This window comes from Phocoena phocoena, chromosome 14, assembly GCF_963924675.1.
Source record: "Phocoena phocoena chromosome 14, mPhoPho1.1, whole genome shotgun sequence".
Lineage (NCBI taxonomy): Eukaryota > Metazoa > Chordata > Mammalia > Artiodactyla > Phocoenidae > Phocoena > Phocoena phocoena.
In genome coordinates this window covers 51003355-51028070 of record NC_089232.1, presented here as the reverse complement: position 1 = coordinate 51028070, position 24716 = coordinate 51003355, and the positions used below count along the sequence as shown (strand labels likewise).

Here is a 24716-nt window from a genome sequence, read left to right as displayed (position 1 = left end):
CCTGTTGGCTCTTTGGCAGAAAGGATGGTCAGGAGGTCCTGGACGCTGCTCCCGGACTGGTCTTCTGGGAGCTGGGCCAGCAAGCTGGGGTGGGGAATGGCTCATCCCTCCTCTCCCCTTGCCGCTGTGATTCTGTTGATCTACAGAAGGATGTTCCACATTTTTAAAGTCTCTATTTCCCATCCCTCTGCCAAGGAGTGAGGCATGGTACACCGGCTTCAGTTCTCATAGCTATTCTGCCACTGATGGGAGGAGGGCAGAGATTCTTTCCACCAGGGAGCCAGGAGGATGCCCCATCACTGCTCCTGGGAGCAGGCTCCCCCAGATGTGGTGCTGAGTCCCCATGGCTTGCCCTCCCTCAGCTCTTGGTGGCAGCAAAAGGCCAAGTAACATTCTTGAAACCCCCAATTTCACCTCTTCTTTTCAGACTGACTCCATTATCTCAGAGGAAACCAACCTTGACCCTGACGCTGGAGGCACAGACATGCCCGAACCCCCCCCTTTGCTGCCCCATCCCCTGCCTCCCCCTTGACATACACATGGTGTCTCAGGGATAAAACAGACCAAAGGAGTTCTCATCGTATCAGTTCTTAGTGCAATCTCAGCCTGTCTCTCAAGGCCTCATAGCTCAGGGGAGCCCCGCATCTCTCAGTGCGGAGTGCTCGCCACGTCCGCTCCAAAGGACAGGGCTTGCTTACGGACAGCAGCACCTAGGAAAGCCTCTCTCTTTCAAACCCTACCTTCCCAGGCCTTCAGGATGGCTAGCACCATTGTTCTCCATGTTCTTACTAAAATGCATCACCCCTGTGTGCTTTCCTGTCTGAGTAACTCATAGGTTGCAAAAACTGTAATTTCCTGGGATCTGTTTTAAATGCCCTTTGCTGGCAGATGTGGGCTCAGCAGGAGTTCTCTGTAATTTTCCAGCCTCCTAAATGGCCCCCCTGTAGCTAACATGTACCACGCACCGAACATAACTCACCCGCTTTCCACCCCGCCCCAGACGACCCAATTACTCACTCACAGAGTCTTCAGCAGGGCCCTCCTGGGGGTCCCTGGCTAGGTCCTGGGCGGGGGTGGGTGGATGCAGTCATGCTTCTGACAAACTACAGCACATCCTCTCCAAGCAACACTACGTATCCAACAACAGGGATGCTTGAAAAGTTTATTTCTACATCCTATATCAGTATATAAAAAGCAGGACCCCAAATTTTTGTCTAGAAAAAGGCTTGTAGTGATTCTATTTCAGTGGTGAAAATGTGGGGATTTTTTTTCCCCTTTCACTTCTTTTTCAAGAACTCTAATGAACATGTATTATCTTAATGAATTACAGACAGCTCATTTTGGGGTGTGTGTGTGTGTGTGTGTGTGTGTACATGCAGAGGTGGCTTTTATTTCCTTCAATGAGTTGTTCATTGTTTTCAAAAATTTGCTCAATGAACATATATATATATATATATTACATCTTTATTGGAGTATAATTGCTTTACGTGTCATTATTTTTTAAAGTCAGGGTTGGACAGCATGGTGGGGCGGGAAGTCACACACCTGTGAGAGGATAAGGCAGTGAGGGGTCGGGCGGGTGGTCAGATGATCATAGGCAGAAGTGAAGTGAAGAAAGAGGGTTGGTGAAGCCTGCATTACCAGGGTGGGCTCTGCAGAGGAGGTGGCCCTCGGATAGCATGTGGACTTGGGGGAAGTACAGGGGGATGGATGGGAGAGGGTATTCTGGGCAGAGGTAACGTTGTAATGAGGACCCGGAGGTATGCGGTACCTGGTCTAGCTTGGCTACAGCTAGTGCAGCAAGGGGAATATTAACTCCCTTGGGCTTGGAGGGGTTGGGCCAGTTTGTAGAACCCTGAACTGTCAGGGAGGTTTCCCTGGAGGAAACCAGGGAGGCTGCTGCCAGAGGATGGACCCTTTGGGAGGTCTGGATACAGGCCAATGTCTTTCCCCAGTTCAGTCCTTAGTTCCCCCACCAGAGATTGAACCCGGGTTCCGGTAGTGAAAGTGCCAAGTCCTAACCACTGGACCATCAGGGAAGTCCCTCAGTCATTTATTAAGTACCTTTCATGTCTCTTAATTCCTCATCATTCAAGCAGCACCAACTTTGCCGCGCAGGGCAGGGTGGGATGGCAGAGGCGGTAGGGCCACCTGGGTTAGGATCTCAGTTTGGTCACTTGCTAGCTCTTTGATCTGAGAAAGCCATTTGACTTCTCTTGGCCTCGGTTTCTTCTGTAAAGTGTGGGCATGAATGGTACCTACTTCCACAGGAGGTGATGAGGATTGCAGGAGATAAAGTGTGAAAAGCACTTAGCATGGGCCTTAGAAATGTTGACCATTTGCGCTGTTAGAGAACAAGGAACAGAGTTTCTAAAGACAGGGTGTCAGGAAGAATAGAGAAGAGTAAGGTGGGGAAATGAGTACAACCCCAGACTGAATTTCACTAAGCTCCTTTTGTTCTCTTTGGGGAATTAATTTGTTCAGGAGGCCAGCTGGCATTACCTATGTGCTCTTTTGGGGAAGAATCCACCCCCACGTTAATCTCCCAGAGAAAGAGACAACTACAGACCAGACCAGATGGGGAAGAGCTGTAAAGCAAGTAGCACTTAAGGGCCCTCGGAACAGCCCCTCCCCCATTCAAAAACTTCCAGTGGCTTCCCAGGGCCTAGAGCCATGGGTCCCAGCCATCTGACTTGGATGCCTGTGACTCTGCAATTATGGCAAAGGCATCTGGATTGATTTGTTCAAGTGAGTCTTGTTCTCAGCTGTCATAACTTTCTACATCCTTGTGCTGTCCAAACATATGTAAATGGTTTTACGATGACGAAAAGATGCATTTAAAAGTGGTATTGAATTAGTTCAGAGGAACTTGTGTGTCAATATATATTTTCCCTATTAATGAATGGATACTGGAAGTATATGTGACTCCTGTCAGACATGTTCTGTAAAAATATCTCTAGCTTTCAAAGTGATCCTCACACTTCAAAAGGCTGGGAGACTTCGGATTTAAAATGATCATCTAATCACCTGATCCTATCTACTCTCCCTCCCAAGAATCTATGAAAATGATGGTAAAGGGATGTGAAGGCTCAAACACTGCGAAGGGGGAGGGAGATTTCCAGTGGATGAGGAATTTAAACAGACTTTGTTCGGGAAGGTGCACGGCAGGTGAGAGTGGTGACTGGTGAAGGTGACTGCAGCTCAGAGAGGACGACGGCCAAGGAGGGGAGGGAGATGAACTGTCCCAAAGAGCCCTGGGGAGACTTGGGTCTGGGCAACACCACACAGATAATGGCTGGCTGCTCACCCTCTGACCTATAGAGAGGCTGGAGTCCACAAGCCCCACCTGTGCACACTGAGTGTCCAGTCAGAGTTTCGATTCTAATTCTTAAATGTGGGTGGACAGCCAGAGTTCCGACATCTGAGGAAAGCCTGGGACCTCTCCCTCTAGCTCAGTCCTTCCTTCACCTTCAAGACCAGTAAGCCTCCATCTTCTCTTCTGGGTCCCAAGAGCATGCCCTAGGACTCCGTGGTTCCAACCCTGGCTGTATATTGGAGTTACCTGAGGAATTTAACAAACTATGAATTCCTAAGCCCCACCCCTGGAGAGTAGGATGCAGTTGAATTGGCGGGGTGTGTGTGGCGCGTGATCAAGCCTTTTAAAAGCTCCCCGGGTAATTTTAATATGCAGCCGGGGTTGCGAACACTGTCCTAGTTGATATTTGGTAGGGCTTTAAATAACACTTAGAAGAGTGGTTCTCATCCCCGCCTGTACATTAGAATCACTTGAAGAACTTTTAAAAATATCAATTCCCAGGCCTGACCCCAGAGATTCTGAATGAATTGGCCTAAGGTCAGGTCTGAACATTGATTTTTTTCTTTTTTAAAGTTTCTTAAGTGACTTTAATATTGCTGCAGCCAGCGTTAAGAACCGGTGGTCCATAGACTCACAAATCCTAAATCTGCATCTCAGTCCCAACTGCCTAACTGACATCCAATTTGAAGTCTGAGAGACATCTCAAAATAAATATTTTTAAAACTGAGCTCTTCTCATCTCCCTCCCAACCACCCCCTCCTTAGTTCTATTAAAGCTTCCCTTATCTCAGTAAATGACAAGTCCATCCTTCCAGTTGTTAAGGTCAAAAATCTTAGAGTCCTTTTTGATTCTTTTCTTTATCTCATACTCTACATCTGATCCATTAGCAAATCCTACTGCTCTACCTTCAAAATATATCCAGAATCTAATCACTGGTTTTTGCTTCAGGCCATGAGGGAATAACTGGATCCAGATTTCTTTCCCAACATAAACAACTAGGAAACTGGACAAAATTTATGACATAATTATTTTCAGACACTGGAAAAGAGGTAGTACAAGGTTATGGTTCCTGAGAGAGGGAAACAAACAAGGTGAGACCTTCGATTGCCCTGGTTTTCTGCCTGGAGGCAATTTTCAGACAACAGTAGAGGGAGGGGAGATCCAGAACCCAGCAGTCTCAGGCAATTGAGGAAACAGAGATTTGAGTTCAAGGAGGACGAGGCAGCTTCAAAAAAAGGCAGACTTGCAGGGTAGCATACGGGAGCGGAAGGAACTACCAAGAGAAAGAGCTCCAGAAATCTGTGCAGGGGTTCCCCTGAGTATTTGGCTGAATAACAGTCTGTGCACGTATAGGGTGAAACCAAAGGAGAAAAAAAAAAAAAAAACAACTTCCAGGAAAGAACAATTGCCAAAGAGCTGTAAGCCAGATAATTCCCAGAATTCTCATAGAGCCAGGAATCACCTGAGTTCCCATCAGCCAGGGTGGAGAGGTTTCAGTGAATACACAAAGCATTCCAGAGAGCCCCAGAAAGGTCATGCTGTGGCTACATTAGTCCCAGAGAAAAGGCTCTTTTAGACCTGACTTTAAAAAGCTTAAAAACAAGTCTGGAAAAGATCATACTTATCTATAAGAAGCTTAATTGTCTGCCGTAACAGAGTCCATCCCTGTTTAAAGGAAGACAACATAATCAAGCCTCAAAAACTCACAATGTTCTGGTCTCTAATAAAAAAGTATCAGACATGCAAAAAAGAAGGAACATGCAATCCACAAACGAGAAAAATCTGTCAACAGAACCAGGAATGGCAGAGATTGGGGAATGAGCAAAGATATTTAAACAGCTGTTATAAATATATTAACTGTGTTCAAGGATTTGAAGAAAAAGATGAACGTAGCGAGGAGAGAAATGGAAAAAAAAAGTTTAAAAGAACTAAGTGCAACTTCTAGAGATAAAGAATATAATATGTGAAATAAAAATTTCACTGGATAGGATTTACAGTAGATTAGACATTGCAGAAAAAAAAGATTGAATTTGAAGACCTAGCAATAAAAACTATTCAAAATGAAGCACAAAAAACACACACACACACACACACAAAAAATGAAGCACAGTGAGGGGAAAAAAGACTGAAAAACAGAAAAGAAATCAAAGATAAGAGCCTCAGTTACCTGTGAAACAATATCGGGGGTCTAACATATGTGTAACTGGAGTCCGAACAAGAGATGGTGAGGGGTAAAAAAAAAAAAAAAAAAAGACTATTTGAAGAAATAATGGTCAAAATTTTTTCAAAGTTAATAAAATTTATAAACACACAGCTCCAAGAAGTTCAATAAGCCCCAAGTAGGATAAACACACACGCAAAAACTGTACTGAGGCACGTCAAAATCAAATTGCCGAGGGAACTACCTGGAGGTCCAGTGGTTAGGACTCCACTCTTCCACCGCTAGGGGGTGCAGGTTTGATCCCTGGTTGGGGAACTAAGATCCCACAAGCCATGCTGCATGGCTAAATAAATAAATAAATATTTTAAAAAGAAAAAACAAATAAACAAAACAAAACCAAATTGCTGAAAATCAGGGAATGAAGAGAAAATCTTAAAAGCAGCCAGAGGAAAAAAGGCATGTTACTTAACATAAACAAAGATAAAAATCACAGGCTTCTTGTCAGAAACTGTGCAAGCCAGGAAACAACCTTCTAAATGCTGAAATTAAAACAAAAAAACAAGGGACATCCCTGGCAGTCCAGTGGTTAAGACTCCGTGCTTTCACTGCAGGGGGCATGGTTTGATCCCTGGTCGGGGAACTAAGATCCGGCATGCCATGAGCACGGCCAAAAAAAACCCCCAAAACAAAACAGCCATTCAACCTAGATTTCTATACCCAGTGAACATATGTTTTCTGAAAGATATTCTGAAAGATCTAATCACTTTTCTCTGACACTGCTCATCACACTCTTGTCCAAGTCACCATGATGTCTCACCTGAAATATTTCAAAAGCCTCCTAACTTGTTTGCATGCTTCTACACTTGCTCCCCTACACATATAAGGTCATCTCACTCCTCTTCTCACAACCTTCTAATGGCTCCCATTTTACTCAGAGTAAAATCTGAAGGCCTAGCCATGGACCACAGACCCTACGTGATGTAGTCCTTGACTATTGTTCTGACTTCACATTCTAACACTCTCCCATTTGACCTTCCTTCAAACACTACTCCAGCCACACTGGACTCCTTGCTGCTCCTCCAGTAAACCATGCAAGCTCCTACTTAAGGACCTTGCACTTGCTGGAATACTCTTCCTCCAAGTAGCCACATGGCTTGCTCCCTTGCTTCACTCCATGTCTTTGCTCAAGAGTCATGTCATCAGAGACCCTTTTAGATTACCCTATCAAAAAAAGCACCCCGTCTTCCATCACTCTTCATTCTGTTACCTTTTTCTTTCAGTAGCATTTATCACTGTCTGACACTTATTTGTTGACTGACTGCCTTCCCCAACTAGAATGTTAGCTCCATATAGCAGGGACTTTGTCTACTTATTCACTTTTGTACACAAAATGTGAAATCAGTGACACACACGTATACAAACACGCACTGCATCCATACCTCAAGTTTGTTCTAGACTCCTTGATGCATAAAAACATTTTGCTGCCAGTTCAGGGGAAGGCAAGCCATGGGTTGAAAGTTCAACTCTAACCACAGGCTGCCCTGCATATAGCTCAAAGGGGCTGGGAGGAGCTCTAAATGACATGTGTGTCACTTCAGTAGCACCACTCTGTGGCTGGAAACCCTGGAAAAATTACAAGGGAGAACAGCCAGGGCCTTGCAGATGCTGGCTCGTTCATTCACACAGAGAATTGGGCCTCTCTCTGCTGGGTCTGCATCAGCTCTTTCCTCTCTGCCCAGCCCTGGGGAGAGGGGAGGGTCAGGAGCTGGGATAGATTTAATCAGAGTACTCAGCACCAAGTTGAAGCTAGAGTGCCCTTCAGCCATAAACAGCTATAAAAGAAGAAAAAATTTTATGGAAAACATTTAAAAAAGATATAAACCAGGGATTCAGGCCATCCTGAATTGCATTCAGGCCATCCTCCCCCAGTGTCTTTCTCACCTGCGGAGCACAGGGGGCTGCCCTCAGCAACCTCTGAGCAGGGAGGGGAGGGCTTCCCTGCTGAACCCAGCTTTGGAGGAGGGGCTTTCTCCTCAGCCTCAGCCTGACTTCACTTCCCACCTCCTGTACACCTGCAGCATCCTCATCCCCCTTCCTCCCATTATTAGACGTGCACACAGATCTCTGGATGCATCGTGGAGATGCCCAGGCCCATGGTCAGCCCCTTTCCCTGGATCTTCTTGTGTGATCTTGATGTCAAGAAATGGGGGAGGAACAGAGAGTGAGAACCAAGATTAGTGGGGGCCATATTGAGTCATGTTGAGTGCTGGTCACTAGATCCTGCCGTTTGGCTCCTGAGAACATCTCTCGCACCTTCTCTTCTCCTTTCCAAAGGCCACAGGATCCCCGGCCCCTATCCCTATCCCTCTCCACCCAAATCACTCTGCACACACATATTCAGCATAAACACACATAAACAAACATTCACTGACCCTTGGCCTATTATGTGGGGTCCTCCCCACAGCCCCATGAGGCAGACATCATTGCGAGAAAGATTTGTACACGGCTGCTAAGTCAAATGTGCCAAATTCTGCTCTTTGTTCAAAGTGTGTACACCACTGGCTATAAAATGAGAACTATCAGGGCTTCCCTGGTGGCGCAGTGGTTGAGAGTCCGCCTGCCGATGCAGGGGACACGGGTTTGTGCCCCGGTCTGGGAAGATCCCACGTGCCGCGGAGCGGCTGGGCCCGTGAGCCATGGCCGCCGAGCCTGCGCGTCCGGAGCCTGTGCTCCGCAACGGGAGAGGCCACAACAGTGAGAGGCCCGCGTACCACAAAAAAAAAAAAAAAAAAAAAAAAAAAAAATGAGAACTATCAAATATCACGAGCCACTCATCTCATGAAGAAACAGTATGCATTGGCAATCTTTTGAATGAGTTTGGAATCACACAGCAGTTCAGAGATGCTATTACAAACTCAAGGATTTGCCACCTATAGAGATACATAAGCTCCCCATAAAATGAAGGGGGACAGCTCGTAGTGGGCTGATTTAAATGTTCAAAGTGAACGGCCAAAACAGGGGACTTCAAATTAGCTGGTGGTTTCCAGGCAGTCTAGAGGCCGGCAATTTACACTAACTAGATTGCCTGGTTTAATGGCATAACTATATATCAGCCAGAATCCTCTTCTCAGACACTTATCATCATCAAGAACATGTAATGGCTCCTTATTGCTCCCCATGCCAAGTCTAAGACGTTTCTGCCCAGCTTTCAAGACCCTCTGATATGACCTGAACCTATTAAAGCAGTTTTACCTGTTGTTGGTCCTAAGGCAGGCTGGTCCTGACCTCACTCACACTGCTCCCCCAGGCCTACCCTGCAACCTGAGAGGTGGCCTCAGACACGCTGGAATGAGCAAAGGATTTGGGGTCCAGCTTTACCACTCACTGTGTGACCTCAGCCAAATTATTAATAAAAACACTAGCTTATATTAGAGTGCTAATTAAATGCCATGGCCAGATGAAGCACCTACATTCATGGTCTCATACAATTCTCCCAACAACTGTGTGAGATAGGCACTGTTTTATTCCCATTTTATAGATGTTAAAACAGAAGCTTTGGAAGTTTGTTCATTTGTTCAACAAACACCAAGTGCTGTGCTGTGCGCTGGGAACATAACAGTGGGTGAGGAGACGAGACCCCTGTTCTCGTGGAGCAGGGAGTGGCTAGAGGTCAGGCAACAAACAAGTAAATACAGGAACTGGATGATTTAGGAATGTGGTACATGCTCTAATACCGTAGTGTGGTGGACAGTGGCTGGGGGTGAGTGGGGGACACTATTATAGTCAGGTAGTTAAAGAAGGCTCCTCAAGGGGTGACATTTTAGTTTTAGATATTGAGGCTTGAATGTGGTTGAGAAGTCAGCCATGCCAAGACCCAGGGAGCTGGACTCCCAGGAGCAGGAACAGCAAACGCAAATGCCCTGAGGTCTAATAAGTCCAGTCTGGACACCATAATGAGTTGAGCAAAGGGGAGAAGCAGTACCAGTGAGGCTGAGAGGAGGCAGGGCCAGGTCACACAGGGCCTTGCATGTCATGGTGAGGAGTCAGATTTCCTGCAATGGGGAATCACTGGTGGGTTTCAAATAAGGGAAGAGCTTGACTGATGTATACTTTTTTTTTTTTTTTTTGATGTATACTTTTAAAGACCTCTTTGGCTGCTGTGTGGAGAAGAGGTTGTCAAGAAACAGAAAGGAAGCTGGAGGATTGGTTAGGAGACTGATTTGGTTGCCCCAGCAACATACAGTGGTTGTGATCAGAGTAGACCAGTAGTGATGGGCACAGAGACAGGGGATGAAATTGGAATGTATTTTACAGATTGAGCTGACAGGATTTGATGATGAATATGGATAATTAGAGAGAAAGAGGCATCAGGACAGCTCTTCATGATGGTGCCATTTATTGAGATGAGGAAGACTGGAACAAAGCAGAAATCAACAGTTCTATTTTGGTCTTTTTAAGTTTTAATACATATTAGACTTCCACGTGGAAATGTCAGGCTGGCCCTTGGACCTATGGTCTTGAAGCATAGTGTGGAAGATTGGGGTTATTCTTCTGGAAGTCATCAGCAGATAGGTGGGTTTTAAAGCCATGGGGTGTGAAAGGGATCAGAGGATGTGACCCCAAAATATGCAACTTTGGCATAAGGATTATTTTGAGCTGGAGGCAATAGAGAAACAGCAGACTCAGGAAAAGCTCTCTAACCTTCCCCTATATGCCCAAAGGTAGGGTATAAATTTTCCTTTGTGAAGGTGTCTGCCCCCCCCCCCCTCAACTATACCAGGAAAGAAGAACAACTCTTAATAACCAGAGACACTTCTCACCCCAAGACTGCACAAATTGGAGTCTGCACAACAAACCTTACTAAAATAACCCTTACCTTCCTTTCCCCCATATATTTACCTTCTCACAAGTTACCACTCCTAGAAGCCCAGACCCTTTTGCCTTTGCCTTATCACTTCTCCACAATTTACTGCTCTTTGTTAAAATGGTATATAAGCCTCAGGCTTAACTGCTTCTTTGGATGTCAGTTCTTTTCTATGAAGCCCTCCATATGCATACATAATAAGACTTTTCTCATGTTAATCTGTCTTTTGTCAGTTTAATTTGCAGTACTCCAGGTATAAAACCTAAGGGCTTAGAGGAAAAAAGGTTTCTTCCCCTACAGGTTAAGTGACATTGTCTGGAGAGAGAATCCAGGGAGAAAGGTCTAAGGACTGAATGTGGGGTCCTCTAACAATGAGAGATCACACAAAGGAGGGGATTCAGTGAAGGAGACAGGATAGCAGCCAGTGAGGGTCAAGGAGAGCACCATGTCTCAGAAGCCGAGAGAAAAGAGGATTTCAAGGAGGAATGGCCAGTGGTATCAAATATTGTTGCTGAGTAAGATGAAGACAGGGAAGTCATCACTGGATTAGCAGAAAGGCCATGGGGGATCTTATAAGAGCAGACTCAGTGGAAATATGGGGGTAGATTCTGGATCGATGTGGATCCAGGGGAGGAAGGGAGATGTTGACTACTCTTTGGAGAAGTTTTCCCGTAAAGAGGAGCAGAGAAATGGGGAGGTAGCTGGAAGGTGATGCAGGGGTCAAGGGAGGGGTCTATTAAGAAGGAAGAAAAGACAGCATTTTTGCATGCCAATGGAGGACACACTGACAATGTACGGGGCGGGTCATGGCAGAAACAAGTCTTTGAGAAAGTTGGAGGGGATGAGACCCAGTGAAGCAGGCATTTGAAAGTGGACAATCTGTCTGCTATCATAAGGAAGAAGCAGCTCCACATGGTGAATGGATTAGCGGTTGTAAAGATGAGAGTCCCTGTCTGATGACTTGTATTTTCTCAGTGAAATGTGAGCAGACAGTGAGGGCTATGGGAGGCTGGAGGTGGGAAGAAGAGGGATAAGCGGTGAACTGACACAACAGGAAGGTAGTAGGAGGGTCTGCCAGCATGGAGTGTCCGGCTGGTCCCCAGGGTCACTAATTTAAAGTTGGACCAGTCAGCATGTTTGCATGGTTTTCTCCAGCCGTGTGTAGCGGCTTGGGTACAGGTAAGGAATAGGTGGAAAGCTGGCATTTTGATGGTACCAAGTTGGGGACAGGGACACAATGCAGGGAGAGAGAGAGAGAGGCAAGGAAGTTAAGGGTGCTTGCAGAGGGAAGCACCTCTGAATCTAAGTTGGATTAGAAAAGAAATGAGGGCCCAGAAAAGATGATGGAAACATAGTAGGAGACTGCCCGTTTGGGGTCCAAGGAATACTATATTGGGGCAACAGTGGATGAGAGCTGGAAGGATGGGAGGTGGTGATCAGAAGGTGACCTTTGAAGGCAATGCAGTTCACTGGTCATAGCAAGGACATGGGTAGAACAGAGTACCTGCCAGAGTGGGACAGAGAAAAACATTGCTGTAGGTGAGATGGTCAAGGAATGTGAGGCCCAGGTCTTGGATGGATCATGCCTGGGAGACTGGAGAGGAAGGCAGTGAGCCAGACTTGTTCAGTGAATGAGCAGGAGATGTTCCCTGGCAACCCCACCAGTGAATGATGGAGCTGAAATTCTAACCCAGGCCAGGGCCCTCAGCACCCGCGCCTAGCCACTACACTGTACTGCAAACTGTCTCTTGGTGTTGCAGATTTCTTCATTCTCAAAATGGAGACACATACAATGCCCACCTGCCTGACTGAACAATGCACATCGAGGAGCTTTATAAGGCACTTTGCGTACGTTGGGCATATGCTCCGTCGGCTGGACGGCTCCAGTGGACCTGGGCAGCTCGTCAGTACAAGACACACCACCCGCATTAGCTCTTGAAACACACACTTCTGAATTGCCCACTGGGTCACGTGTATTGCTCACTAATTCGACCAGAAGCCCTTGACTTCAGGCACTGGGCTGCCTCAGGGATTTGGGGTTTGTGTGAAGGTGGCAATGGAAGTAAAGGGGACTTGGTGTGGCTCTGGGTTCCTGACATACTGGCTGCACGTTGCATCTCACTGTAAATGCACTGATGTGCCTGGAGAAGCCCCGGAGTGAATACCTTTGCAAATTGAAGCTTTCTTTTACAAAGTGAATCATCGTCTGATTTGTAAGTGGAGATTTTCGTATTTTACTTTTCCTTAAACTGGTGCCTAGGTAGAGGTGAGAATCTTGGAAACGGCCAATTATTCAAATTTATGTTCTTTCCACAAATATTCGTGGAGCCCCTCCCATGTGCCAAGCCTGGTGCTAGGCACTGGGTGATGGAGCAGAAAACAGGAGAGACAGGCAGGCTCCTGGGTGCTGGGGGGATCAGGCCCCGCAGTTTCACTCAACGTGGGCAGAGTTTTGTGTTTTCCTTTCCCTCTCCGGCCTGGGCTGTCCCTGAAGCTTTTCTGGCAGGTCCTGGTGTGAGCAGCTCACCACGAGGTGCTCAGAATTCCGAACACTTGGCAGCAAGGGAATGAGGTCGTGGCCATTTGGAAAGCATTAGGGAAAAGTCACGCGGAGTGCGATTTGGGGCTTGTGTTTATCTCAACTGTAACTTTCCAGAAAGCTGGGACACCCCATTCCAATAAAAGCTTCCCCAAGTATTTTTAGAGGCATTGTGATGGTGCTGGGCTGTGTGGATAGGGGTGGTTTTCTGGATTTGTGGAATTGCATTTAGTTACTGATAAAACTTCTGTCCAATTTGTGAGCCAACATCTGGTTTCTAAGGGGTGTGCCATGGGCTGGTGATGGAAAAGCTAGAACTATTGAGCCGAGAGGCAGAACTCAGCAGGGCTTCCTTGTGGCTGGAAGCTGCGGCCAAGGCCAGGGCCAGATGGGGCATCTGGGTTGGTGGGAGAGCTGGGGCCAAGAAGCCTGGCCTCATTGTTCAGAATTGAACTTTTCCCACCACTCCTGGGGCTCTGGGGGCTGAGGCTCAGAATTGTCTGGTTTGGTATCAATCTAGTGATTCTGCCGGGCCCCAGGCAGGGTAGGACAAGGACCCAGCTGACTCAGAAAGCCACGGAGACAGCACTGTCCGCCAGGGGAGCCCCGGCCAGAATGAGCTAGCTGTCTCCTGCACACCTGCCAGGCGGGGAGGGAGACGGGGGTGCTGGGAGGTTCCTGGAGCCCAGCCTGGGCCCAGGTTTTTCTACTCTCTTTTTATTATTTCCAGCAGTCCAAGGTTTTCAGTTACTCACACTCATTTATTCATTCCATCCATTCAACATTGATTAATCACCTACTTTGTGCCAAGCACTCTGCTCCATGATTTGCAGAAACTACCTCTTTGCTTTTCAATTATCCCCATCTCCAGACACGGTGCCCACTTTACAGTAGTCATTCAATGCATGGCTGCTGCCATATGGCTATTACCGTCATTAACTGTAGCAGTGACAAGCACTACTAAGACAGAGCTCCTGACCTGGAGGAAGGAGAAAGGATACCTACGATGTTCTGGGTCCGGTGCCAGCCTTTACCATACCTTACCCCACCGAACAGAGGCTGGTATTATTGCCAGGGAAACTGGCATAGAAAGAGGTAATGACCACGTGTCTGGGGGCAGTAAGAGGGGCTCCAAGAAGGTCTCGCTCTAGTGGCCTCGTTTGAGCTGCGCCTTGAAGTCCAAGTTCGCTTGGTGGAAAATGGAGAGAAAGGGAAAAATATTCCAGGTGGAGAAAACAGCCTGAGCGATGGCCTGGAGGCTGAATGTGCCTGGGGTTCAGGGGTGGGGTGCAGGAGGATGGCCAGAAGTTAAGAGTGGCTAGAGCTGGGGGTGCACCAGCAGGTGCTTGGTTTCATGCCTTCCCTCAGTGTCTGGGTGGGTTTGCCTCCAGGACATGACCTTGGACAGTCCTGAGCTGGCCGTGTGCCCAGACGTTCCTGGCTGATGTGCTCAAGTGCGGACCTTCTGGTTATTTGCTTTTCTGGTCCCGTCGCTCTGTGGCCACTGCTGCTATCCCAGGTGCAAGGCTGAGGGCCCTCAGCTCATGAGGTCCTTTCTCTGGGCAAGAGCTTGGTGTAGTTGGCCCCCAAAGTTCCCATCAACGGCTCCCAGAGTTGTAGTGAGCTCTGCGTGAAGCACCATGCTTTGCCTGCCCGCAGCCTCCCTCAAAAAGGGCGCAGGGTTGTGTAGGTGGAAAGCTCAGTGTAGCCATGGGGGCTACAAGGAGCACAGCACAGCCAAATGCAAACCCCTAAACTGTGCTTGAGCCCTTGCTGACACCACCTCATATTCACCTCTTCTGCCCCCACCCGCCAGCAGACCCCAGACTGGGCTGTGACTCTTCTCCCTCTGTGGTCGTGCATGGCTCAGGGGCAACAGAAAGGATGCTATACAGTCAGGGGCCCTGAATCCTCTATCCTGCCATTGACTCCCTGCTGTGTGAAACCAGGCAAATCGCTTAACCTCTCTGAGCCTGTCTCTTCGTCTGTGAAATGGGATAATAGCACCCTCTTTGCTGTCCTAGGCTTTGGGGGAGGTTCCTGAATAAACATGGGTAAAAACACAGTAAACGGGCAAGCACGACATGTGTGCGTGTGTGTGTGCGTGTGTGTGTGCATGTGTGTGTGTGTGTGTGGGGGTGACAATCAGTGAGACCAGCGATGTTGTGGTTACCCTCTTTCTCCCCAGAACAAAGGCCCTGGCTGCTGGCATGGTGGAGTCTGGAGAGGGAAAATGCTGGCAGGCCCTGCAGCCTCCCCTGTCCTGCCCTAGGACAGGGAATGCTTTTTCTACCCAGCAGGGGAGCTGAGTCACCCCAGGGTGAAGGGTACAGAGTAAGGTTTGGGCCTGGGGACCTGAAGCAGCACCCTGGCTCCCACCCAAAGTGGGGCTGTTCACCTCAGTGCCATCCTGCAGCCTCCTCCACCCGCAGTCCCAACACCAGAGTCGCCTCAGAGAAGCGTAGCGAGGCCTGGCCTCAGCCCCATCTGGCCTCTCTGCTGGTCTCAGCTCCACAACCTCCCCCTAAGCCCAAGCACTGCCAAGAGGCCTCAGCCCACTAAACCAGGATGGTGGGCAGGGGTGTGGCTCCCCAGGGCTCTGCTCTGGGGGTGAGAAGCAGAGACGTACCAGGGGGATAATGGTCTAAACCACCGCTCAGTCACTTGTTCAGTTATTCACCAAACAGCTTCTTTAAAAAGATCAAAGAGCACACACATGAGGAATTATTAAGACATTCTTCTAGTTGAGGAACCAAAGAAAATGCATTTTTAAAAGCACCCTCCCAGGCCAGTTATGTAACAGCGCAGGACAGCAACATGCCCCAGAGACAGCGGCCGATGAGAGGGTGGCAGATGCCACAGTGCAGGGGCGGCTGAGACCCAGAGGGCTGTACGCAGAGTGGTGGGTCGGCGATGAACTGGGCCTCGGTTTCCCCCCGTGCAGGGTGGCAGCCCAGGGCTCACCCAGGAGGCTTGCCCAGTTCTGAGGAGCTGATGCTTTCCAAGGGTTTGCCAGGCACTGCACACGTGGATTAGCTCGTTCAACCCTTGTAGGTGCCCGTGGGGTAGGGAGCACTTTACAGAGGAGGGAACTGAGGTAAGAAGAGGCACATCCTCTCACTGGGAGCACATGGCTTGTCAGTGGCAGAACTGGGACTGGGACCCAGTCTGCAGAGTTGGTGCATTTAGTCTGCATTAATCTGCACCAGAGGATGTGAGCGAATAGGCTTCCCGGATATGAGAACATCAGAGCTGGAAGGGACCCACGTGACCCCGGCACTCCCTGCTTTTAGGAATGAAGCCACTGAGGCCCTGCGTGGTGTCGTGTCCTGCCCACAGCCGTGCAGCCAGTGAGGGGCAGAGTGGGTCCAAGCTGCCCGTTCCTGACTCACTGCTGCTTCTCTCTTCCCATGCTGTGCCCAGTGCAGTCTGGGAACCGAGAATACGGGCGTCACTGGGAGCTAATGAGGAACGCAGTCCGAGGTCCCACCCAGACCTACTGAACAGAAAGTGCTCTCGCGCTTTGACGAGAGCCTGGTGACTTGCGTGCCCTTTACTGATTGAGAGGCACTGCTCTGTGCTACCCTGCCTTCCTGGTCGGCAATATCTGTTACTGTGAGAGTAATGACATTGTATCCAGACACTGTAAAACTTCAAATTGCAAGATACCGGAAGCTCCATCCTGGAGTCACCTGGGATCTGGGGGAAGTGACAGAGTGGGTCCCCCAGAGCTTAATCCTTCACAGGGCCCTGCACACCCATCCTGCTAGTGAGCTTGGGAGCTTAGTCCTGAGCTGGGCTTGCCCAAGCCCAGGGAGGAGGTGACACTCACAGATGGTCCAGAGCATCCTCACCAGAGCCACTGGCTGCTACGGTCCCCCAAGAATTAGAGCTGGCGGTTGGCTAGGGAATGGCCTGGTTTAGGACAGAACTTCCTGGGGCCAGAGCCTGACAGCCGTGGTGGCAGCTGCCAAGAGCTGGTTTGGGGTGAGCCAGGGGGTTTCGGTTCTCTCTCACTCTCTACCAGCACCTCTCCTGTACCGTCTCAGTCCCATGGAAAGTCCTTTGTCCTCAGAGCCTCAAGACCCTATGCCTCCCCAAACTTCACCTCGTAGAAACCCTGCCACTGACCCCAGGTGAGATCAGAGCCTGAGACTGCCCAGCACGCCCACCTCAGCCCCACATTCTGGTTGGCTGGCTGGCAGCCCCTGGCCAAGCCCTGGATCCTGGGAAGGTCAGTGGAGCTGGGCAGAAGCAAGGGGAGGGCTAGGAGACTAGGGAAGACCCTGGGCTGGGGCTGTGCACAGGGACACAGTGGCTTTTTGCTCCGTCTCACCTCCTCTGAATCTGAGGCCACCACGCAAGGGCACGGAGAGCCCCACTGTAGCTGACGGGGGTGGGAGCCCTGAGCTCCACCTTCGAACACAGACCTGAGGCTCCCCCACAGCCTTCAGATGCAGCAGGAGCTTCTCCCTGGAGGACCCTCCAGGCACTCGACTTACTTTGCTGCTCCTCAGATGCGCTACCCGCCTCCCTCCAAGCTCTTCCCCTTTGTCTTTGATGTACTGTTTAACTTTCACCCCTTCTGGGAAGACTGGTATCTGCTCAGAAAAGCCATGGCGGGATCTGGTTCTGTACTTGTCCCATCAGTTGCAGTGTGTGTGTGTGTGTGTGTGTGTGTGTGTGTGTGTGTGTGTGTGTGTGTGAGAGAGAGAGAGAGACAGACAGACAGACAGACAGACAGACAGAGAGATCTTCAGCAGTATTCAGGAAACGTTTCCAAAGCGGCATGAGAGCTCAAGGACCTCAGAGTCCACATAGGCAGGTCCTGGGTCAGCACCAGCTCTCAGCAAATGCCCCTCTGACTTGCTGTGCAACCTTGAACAACCTCTCTCCTTCTCTGAACCTATGTAAAATGAGGAACAAGGCTAACTTAACCCTCTTCAGGTTGGTCTTGGAGGAGCACCAGGGCTCCTCAGAGAAGCTTTCAGGGAGTACATGGCATCTAAGGGGAGGCCTGATGGGTGGGGCTCCAGCTCCCCTGTTTTCTGTAATAGGCTGCTTGTTGGCTTTTGTTGACAAAATGGTATAAATGCCTGGGGAAAGTTCTGGAGGATTTCTATGGTGCTTTCCAGCTGGAATACTCTAGAGGTAGGTGTCTGCTCCATGTGGCACAATTCTGGGCTAGTCCAGGCTGGGGTCCTTGGGCACAGTCAGGACCAAAGGGAAGAACCCTCTCCCTCAACTGGCTTGGCCCAGGAGTGGTGGCAGACATCCCGGCAATGCAGGGGACAGGAAGGAAGAAGGTCCAGGTACCCCGTCTCTGTCTTTGATGGCCGGGCAGCTGCTCCTGTTCTCCTTCCTGCCCTTCTCCACCCACCCAGAATTTCCCAGAGGAAGTGGCTCTCATTAAAGCAAGGGAGGCTGAAGATGCTTTAGTCACTGACTTGTTCAGGGGTCAGCTCAGCCCCTGGGAGTGAGTGCAATCCTGGAGTAAACCAAGTGAATCTGTGGCCTGTTTCCATGGGGCAATTTGCTGGGTAACTGTCCAGTCTCGTCTAGGCTTTGTAGAGGTTGTAGGCTCAGCTCAGGAGAGATGAGACAGTCCTTCACTCCAGAGGGACTGGCCCCAAGAACCATGAAGATGGTAGTGTGCCCTGACTGTCAATTTCACTGCTGGGAATTCAACTGAAGGAGATACTGTGTAAAGAAAAGGCCATCTTCATAAAGATGATCACTGTGGCATTACAACGGCGCCCAAATTGGGAACCACACCCAGCTACACAGCAATAGGGGTAGTAAATTACAGAACATCAGTTACATAGAATATTACGTACCCATTAAAATTAGTATGTAGAAACATGGAAACAACACTGATAAAAAAATGTTACCAAAGGCAGCTCAGCACTTGTCAAGTAGTCCCCTTTCTTCTTCCTACAAAAGGTGACAAAGAACTGCAGGGGAACTTGCAAAAATGAAAACAGTTATGTTAGGGAGAGTATTACGAGTTATTATAATTATTGACTATTTACAATGTGCTGGGTTCAGTGCTGGGTGCTGAGGACGGAGCAGTGAATTAGAATGTATTTCCTTGCTCTCCATCTACAGCTTCAAATCTAATGATGGATTTTTTCCCCTAAATGTCCTTCAGAGTTGTCATAGCATCATCTTCCAATAAAACATAGCTGATGAGAGAAATAAGCGAGGAAAGGTACTCCTCTCCTTCTGGGTAATGTATTTCATTCCCGGCATCAGAGCCGCCTCCAGCTGGATTACATACATGTCAGAAGAAAACCGAATGTAAATGTGGTAGTGACATTTCGGACTCATAATGTCTTAGTTTCCTTTGAAGCAAAAACATTTTAAAAACTCCATGTTAAAAAAGAAGTAAAAAGTTAGGACTTGTTACTAATCTTGCAGTTGAATAATTAAGTATGCCTAATTCTGAAAGTAGCAAGCTAAATTATGCAGTGACAAAAGTGACATCTCTTATACCTACACCATCCCGGCTACAGCGGCATGGTTTTAGCTTTATAGCTAAAATATGCTGCCAGAAAACCTAATAAAAGGAAGCAAAAATATTTCTGTTTATATCAAGCTGCCATTTGAGAGAGACTTTTAAATATGTTCTTCTCTATGTGTAAATCTGACAGCAGTTGCATAATTAAAACCCCAGTGGAGAGTTTCCTTTTAATCTTTTCAAAGTAAACCAATAAAACATCCTTTAGGATGTGAAATGATGGATTAATACTCTTTGGATTGCTTGAATATCTTTGAGCTAGGGCCTGACTCCAAGAATACTATTTAGCACTAAAAGAACACCAGCCAGTGTCTTTCTCTTTAGGAGTTCACGTAATCACGGGAGATGCAGATGACATGCCAAAGGCGACACATGCATGGTTATGAGTTCTGCTTGTCTTGGATTTTGTTAAGTGGAGGGATGAATAAATGGATGTATTTACATGAAAACAAACTGGATTTCGATCCCCTGGGAATATGTCATATAGCAGAAATGGCAGAAATAATAATTGCCCAGGATTTCAGTTCAGTGTAAGCCATCGATATGAATAATTTAGACCACAAAGTGGATTTTCATTTTGTTTAAGCTATTCAGACCGACTTTCTATTCAGCCTCAACTACCACTGAACAGCCACTGGCAGATCTTCCCACTGGGTCTATGGTGTATGGACAGTTGCAGATTACCTAGCTCCGGATATGGGCCTTGTTCAAGCCAAATGTCAGGACAAGTATTCTACCTCATCACGGTGTTTCATCTAACATGAGTACACACAACCACACCTGAGTTTTTCTTCTGTGTCTCCCTCTAGCTGAAGGCCCATTCCTGCCCCTTCTTCCCCTCCCCTACACACACACACACACACACGTGCAAAAGAAGGCAGAGAGAAAGTGGCTGCTGTCCTTGGACCAGAATTTACCCGAATGTCTCCCACTTGCTAGCATTTCTGTCTCTAACCTTCTTGGTACTGGCTCTTGCCTTCCCAGCTGTCTAAGACTTACCAGATGCTTCTAGTCTATCTGACCTCTAAGATGTGTCTGATCCTTCAAGTTTTCTCTGGACTTAATCAACTGTTGGCCTGACCAACAGACCAGTCCTTTTGCTCAGCCCTGCTGTAGTGTCTGTCAGACACACACACAGATACACACACACACACACACACACACATACACACACACTCGTTATTAAATACTTCAGCCTCAAACAGGAATGTGCCCACCAATTATATCAATGAAACTGGTAGAATAAACACTGCATAACTTGGATTCTGGACCCAGCTGAATACATAATTAACTGTGACCGGAGACACGTCCCTTAACACTCTGAGCCACATGGGATTGGAGCAAAGGACACCTCCTTGTTCCAATCATCATTAGTGAGGCTAGCCAAGATGTGGCACCCATGAACACTGCAGTCCAACTGCCCATGTTGGAATATGCTTCAACCTTTGTCTTGTAGAATAAGCTTTAACCTTTCAACATATTAGCACTTGGGGCCTGATACACACAATATATCATATTTATGGGATGAATGAAGAAAGGGTTTTCTACACTAAAGTCTAGATGAATCATTTAGTTGGGTCTATACAATACAAGAAAATGTCCACACTGCTGCACGGACCATACACACTGTGATATTCAAATAAAACCGAGTGCATGCTAATTTTCCTCTTCGCTGGATGAGGTGGCAGATAGAGAATACTGACTGCCCATTTTGGATTCAGCTTTGGCTCCCTGAGCTGCAGAATCCATAAAAGCACCAGTAATAATAATTGTCTCTGAAGACTCAGGGCATTTAAGGGAAAGGAACTACATAAACAGAAGTTAAACTGATGTATGTAGGTCTTCACTTAAATCTCATCCAAGTACATTTTGCAAGAGAAGCCTGAAATAAAAATCATGCTACTTCAGGATTCAGCAGAACTTATGTGACAGAAGTGACCAATTTGAACCACTGCCCCAGACCACATCAGCAGGTGGATAACTGACAGAGACCCTGCTACTTGTGTGGCTCTCTTGGCACCTCTGCAAAGGGGCTAGTTCAATGCCGAGCTGTCCACTGGCTGGTTCTGGTCCTGAGTGCAGCTCTTCTCAGAGATAAATATCTCCCTGCAGCAGATTTTGGAAACAATGTGCTGGGTCATTTGTAACATAGCCACCAGCTTCAGCATAGCCTCCTACAATGCTTGCCTACATCCCAAAACACAAATCAAGAAAGAGAACATAGTTTCTTTCTGCTTGACTAAAGAACAGCCAAACACAAATCAAGAAAGAGAACATAGTTTCTTTCTGCTTGACTAAAGAGCAGCCGATCCTGCTCGTAGATTAAGGGCTTGGGCTTGGAACAATTTACCAACACGCTGACTTGATTTTGTGCGAAGAACTGACAGAAGCTGTAGAAGCCATGGCTGGGCGGTGAATGAAGGCATTGATGGGAGCTCATCAGAAAGGCACAGAGACCACAGGTCACTGGAATGAGGCCCCATTTGGATAGACTCATGGCCTGTAGGGGAAGGGGACACTGCTCCCACCTTTCCCTTAACCTGTGGGCTCCATTAGGAAGCCAAGGTCAGAGCACACCGCTGGGAAAGAAAGGCTGTGGCTGCCCAACCTGTGCACAGGTTGCCTCTAGGTGAAAGCAAAAGGGTGTGTTTACAAGAGGAAGAGCATAAATCAATAATGAGCTATGAACACATGATGTCATCTTCCAGGACTAAGCATCTTTAGTACTTTTAAAGCACTTAAAAAAAAAAAGAAAAAAAAAAAACCCTCTAGTTGCTATAGCAACTTGATGCAGCTCTTAAAAGGGGATTTTTTTTTAAGGGGGTCATTTTATATCTTCAATCACCATAACAACATGATATAGCTTTTAAATGGTATTTTTATCCAGTTTGTGTGTACTTTGGACTTGGGCCACATTTGCCTTTTCTATTTAAAGTCATCAGATCAAACATGACACATGAAAATTCATTGAAAGGAAGCCCTTTCGTAGACTATACATATACACTCAGAGAGCCATCTCTAGCTGCTCATATCCTGCACATAGATGCAGTCTTTCTCTCTGCCTGCCAGCAGCCACCTACAACGGCTTACACTGGTCAGTTAGTCCATTCCCCCGTCTCTGAGCTGGCATACCAATCCAGCCCAGAAGGCGGGCCGGTGCAATCCCTCACCTCTCAGCCCAATGAATCCCATTCCCTCCTCCAAAACTACCACCGGGGGATAGTGCTTTGGGGTGACTACAGGCATGACCAGCCAACGGCCTTCTTCCACCCTGGGACTGGAAGCAGGAGGAGATGAGACACAAAGTCTTGCCAAAGTGAAAATCTTGTATTTATTCTGCACTCTATACAGTAACGGGAAGAGGTCTGTTTCACGTGACACCCAGGGCCCAGGGAAAGGGGGGGGATGGGGAAAGTGGGTGAGAGGAGAATAAAGAGAGGGACAGGGTGGAGTGGGGAGCAGTGATGGCTCCACAATCTCTACAAGAGAGGCTCAGAGGAGGGGCGAAAGAAATAGGGGGGCTTCGAGGAATAGTTACACAGCATTTTTTGTACAGTTGCAAAATCATGAACTATTTTACCAAAAATAAGAGGACGGGATGATGGAAAGTATAGAGAAACTACCCCCTGCACCCAAGCTACCCCCTTGGTGTCACTATTGGTTGGAAAAGATAGCAAGGTAACAAAGAAGAGAGGTCAAGAAATTGGAGGGGAAGCTGGAAGAGGGGAGGGGGGAAGTAAGAGGAGAAAACCAGAACCAGAGAGGCTGCAGTCCTATTCTCCAAGTCTAATGGGGTGGTGTAGACCGTAAAAAAAAAAAAAGCGAAGGAGATCTAGGGATTCGTCTGGGGAAATGGTCGCCTTCCCCAGGGTAAAAGGGCTGGAGGACTCTGAGGGAAAACGCGTGTAAAAGAAGAAAGGAGAAGAGAAGGGAGGTAACAACGCTGTGAGTGGAGAGAGGAAGGGTTTTCCAAATCACATGGATGAGGAAACCGAGGACTAGGGGGCGTGAGAAATAAGAAGGAAGCAGCAGGCCCCTGATACATGTTCTCCCAAGTCCTTTTTTAGAAGCCAAAACTGAGGCACAAGCGGTTAGGTCACGCAGTTGGCAAGTGCTGGAGCGCGGGCGGCCCCCCGTCTGCCCAGCGCCCGGGTGAGGGTTCTCCCCATTTGGCCTCTTTGCCAGGCAGTCACCGCTGGGTGCGCGCCAGAGATGGGCCTCTCAGGCCACCTCCCGCGCCGAAAGCCAGTAAAGAGGGAGACCGAGCAGGAGGAGGGGGACGAGTGGGGAGGAGAGGGCGAAATGAAAGTAGGCAGCGGGGCCTCAGAAGGGAAGAGGGAGCCGAGGGACGCGGCTCGAGCCCCGAGCAGTGGAAAGGGCGGCAGGTGAAAGACGCGGAGAGGAAAGTCGCCCGCTGGGCGCGCCGCTCACCTATGGTCGACACCACGGTGCCCACGAAGTAGAAGGCGCCGGGGAAGTCCCAGCGCGGGCGCAGCGCGTCGGCTCGGACGCCGGCTGCCAGCGCGGCCTCGTAGTGCCGGAGGAAGGCGCGCAGCTCCGGCTCAGCCACTCCGTGCGCCGCGCTGAAGTTGCGCAGCGTGGCGCCCCAGCGCGCCCGCGCCTCCGCCTCGCCCGGGCTCTCGAGCGCCGAGAAGACTGTGGCGCCAGCCACCAGGTAGAGGCCGATGAGCGCCGCCAGCAGCACGAAGCGGCCCGTGTCCTCGTTGAGGTGCGAGCGGCGGCAGCAGCAGCAGCAGCAGGAGGGGCGCGGCAGGCGGCGGCGGCAGCGGCGGGGCGGGGGCCGGGGGCTGCGGGAGGACATGGTCCGGAGCTCAGCCCCGGGGCCGGGGCGGCGCTCGGGGCCCGGGCCGCGACATCCCCCCCGCGGGAGCAGAAACGTGAGGATGGTGACCAGGGATCGGGGGCCGCCGCGGAGCCCCTCGCCGCCTCCTCCAGAGCCCGGACGGCGGGGCGCCTCCGCCTCCTCCTCGGCGCTCAGGCCGCACACGGGTCCCGCGGCCCTTCGGGCGCCGGAGCTGGGGCGCTCCTCTCTGCGCCCCGACGCCTGGCCGGCTGCCGCGGCTCCTCACCCACCGCCCTCGGGCGCGGGGGTCTCAAGGTAGGCCCCTGCCGCCTTGTGGCCGGCGTCCACGGGGCCCCGGGCCTCATACTCCTCTCCAGACAGGCCGCGGGCTGCGGGCGGGGCGGGCTGTAGAGCCCGGGCGCCTAGGACAGGGACGGGAGAGCAGGGCACGAAGAGAGACCCCGGGCGCGTCCCATGAGACGTTCCCGGCTCAGCGGCTCCCCAGCGCAGGC

General features: G+C 49.2%; 1 protein-coding gene across 1 annotated transcript in view; it reads right to left on the bottom strand.

Moving 5' to 3' along the window:
- KCNK12 (potassium two pore domain channel subfamily K member 12) overlaps nucleotides 1–24238 on the bottom strand; it is a 52258-nt gene extending 28020 nt beyond the window's left edge. The window contains exon 1 of the mRNA XM_065891561.1: nucleotides 23832–24238. Within this exon, the coding sequence (XP_065747633.1) occupies nucleotides 23832–24222 (391 nt within the window). The 5' untranslated portion in view covers nucleotides 24223–24238. The remainder of the gene's footprint in view (nucleotides 1–23831) is intronic.
- Between the last annotated feature and the right edge of the window lie 478 nt (nucleotides 24239–24716).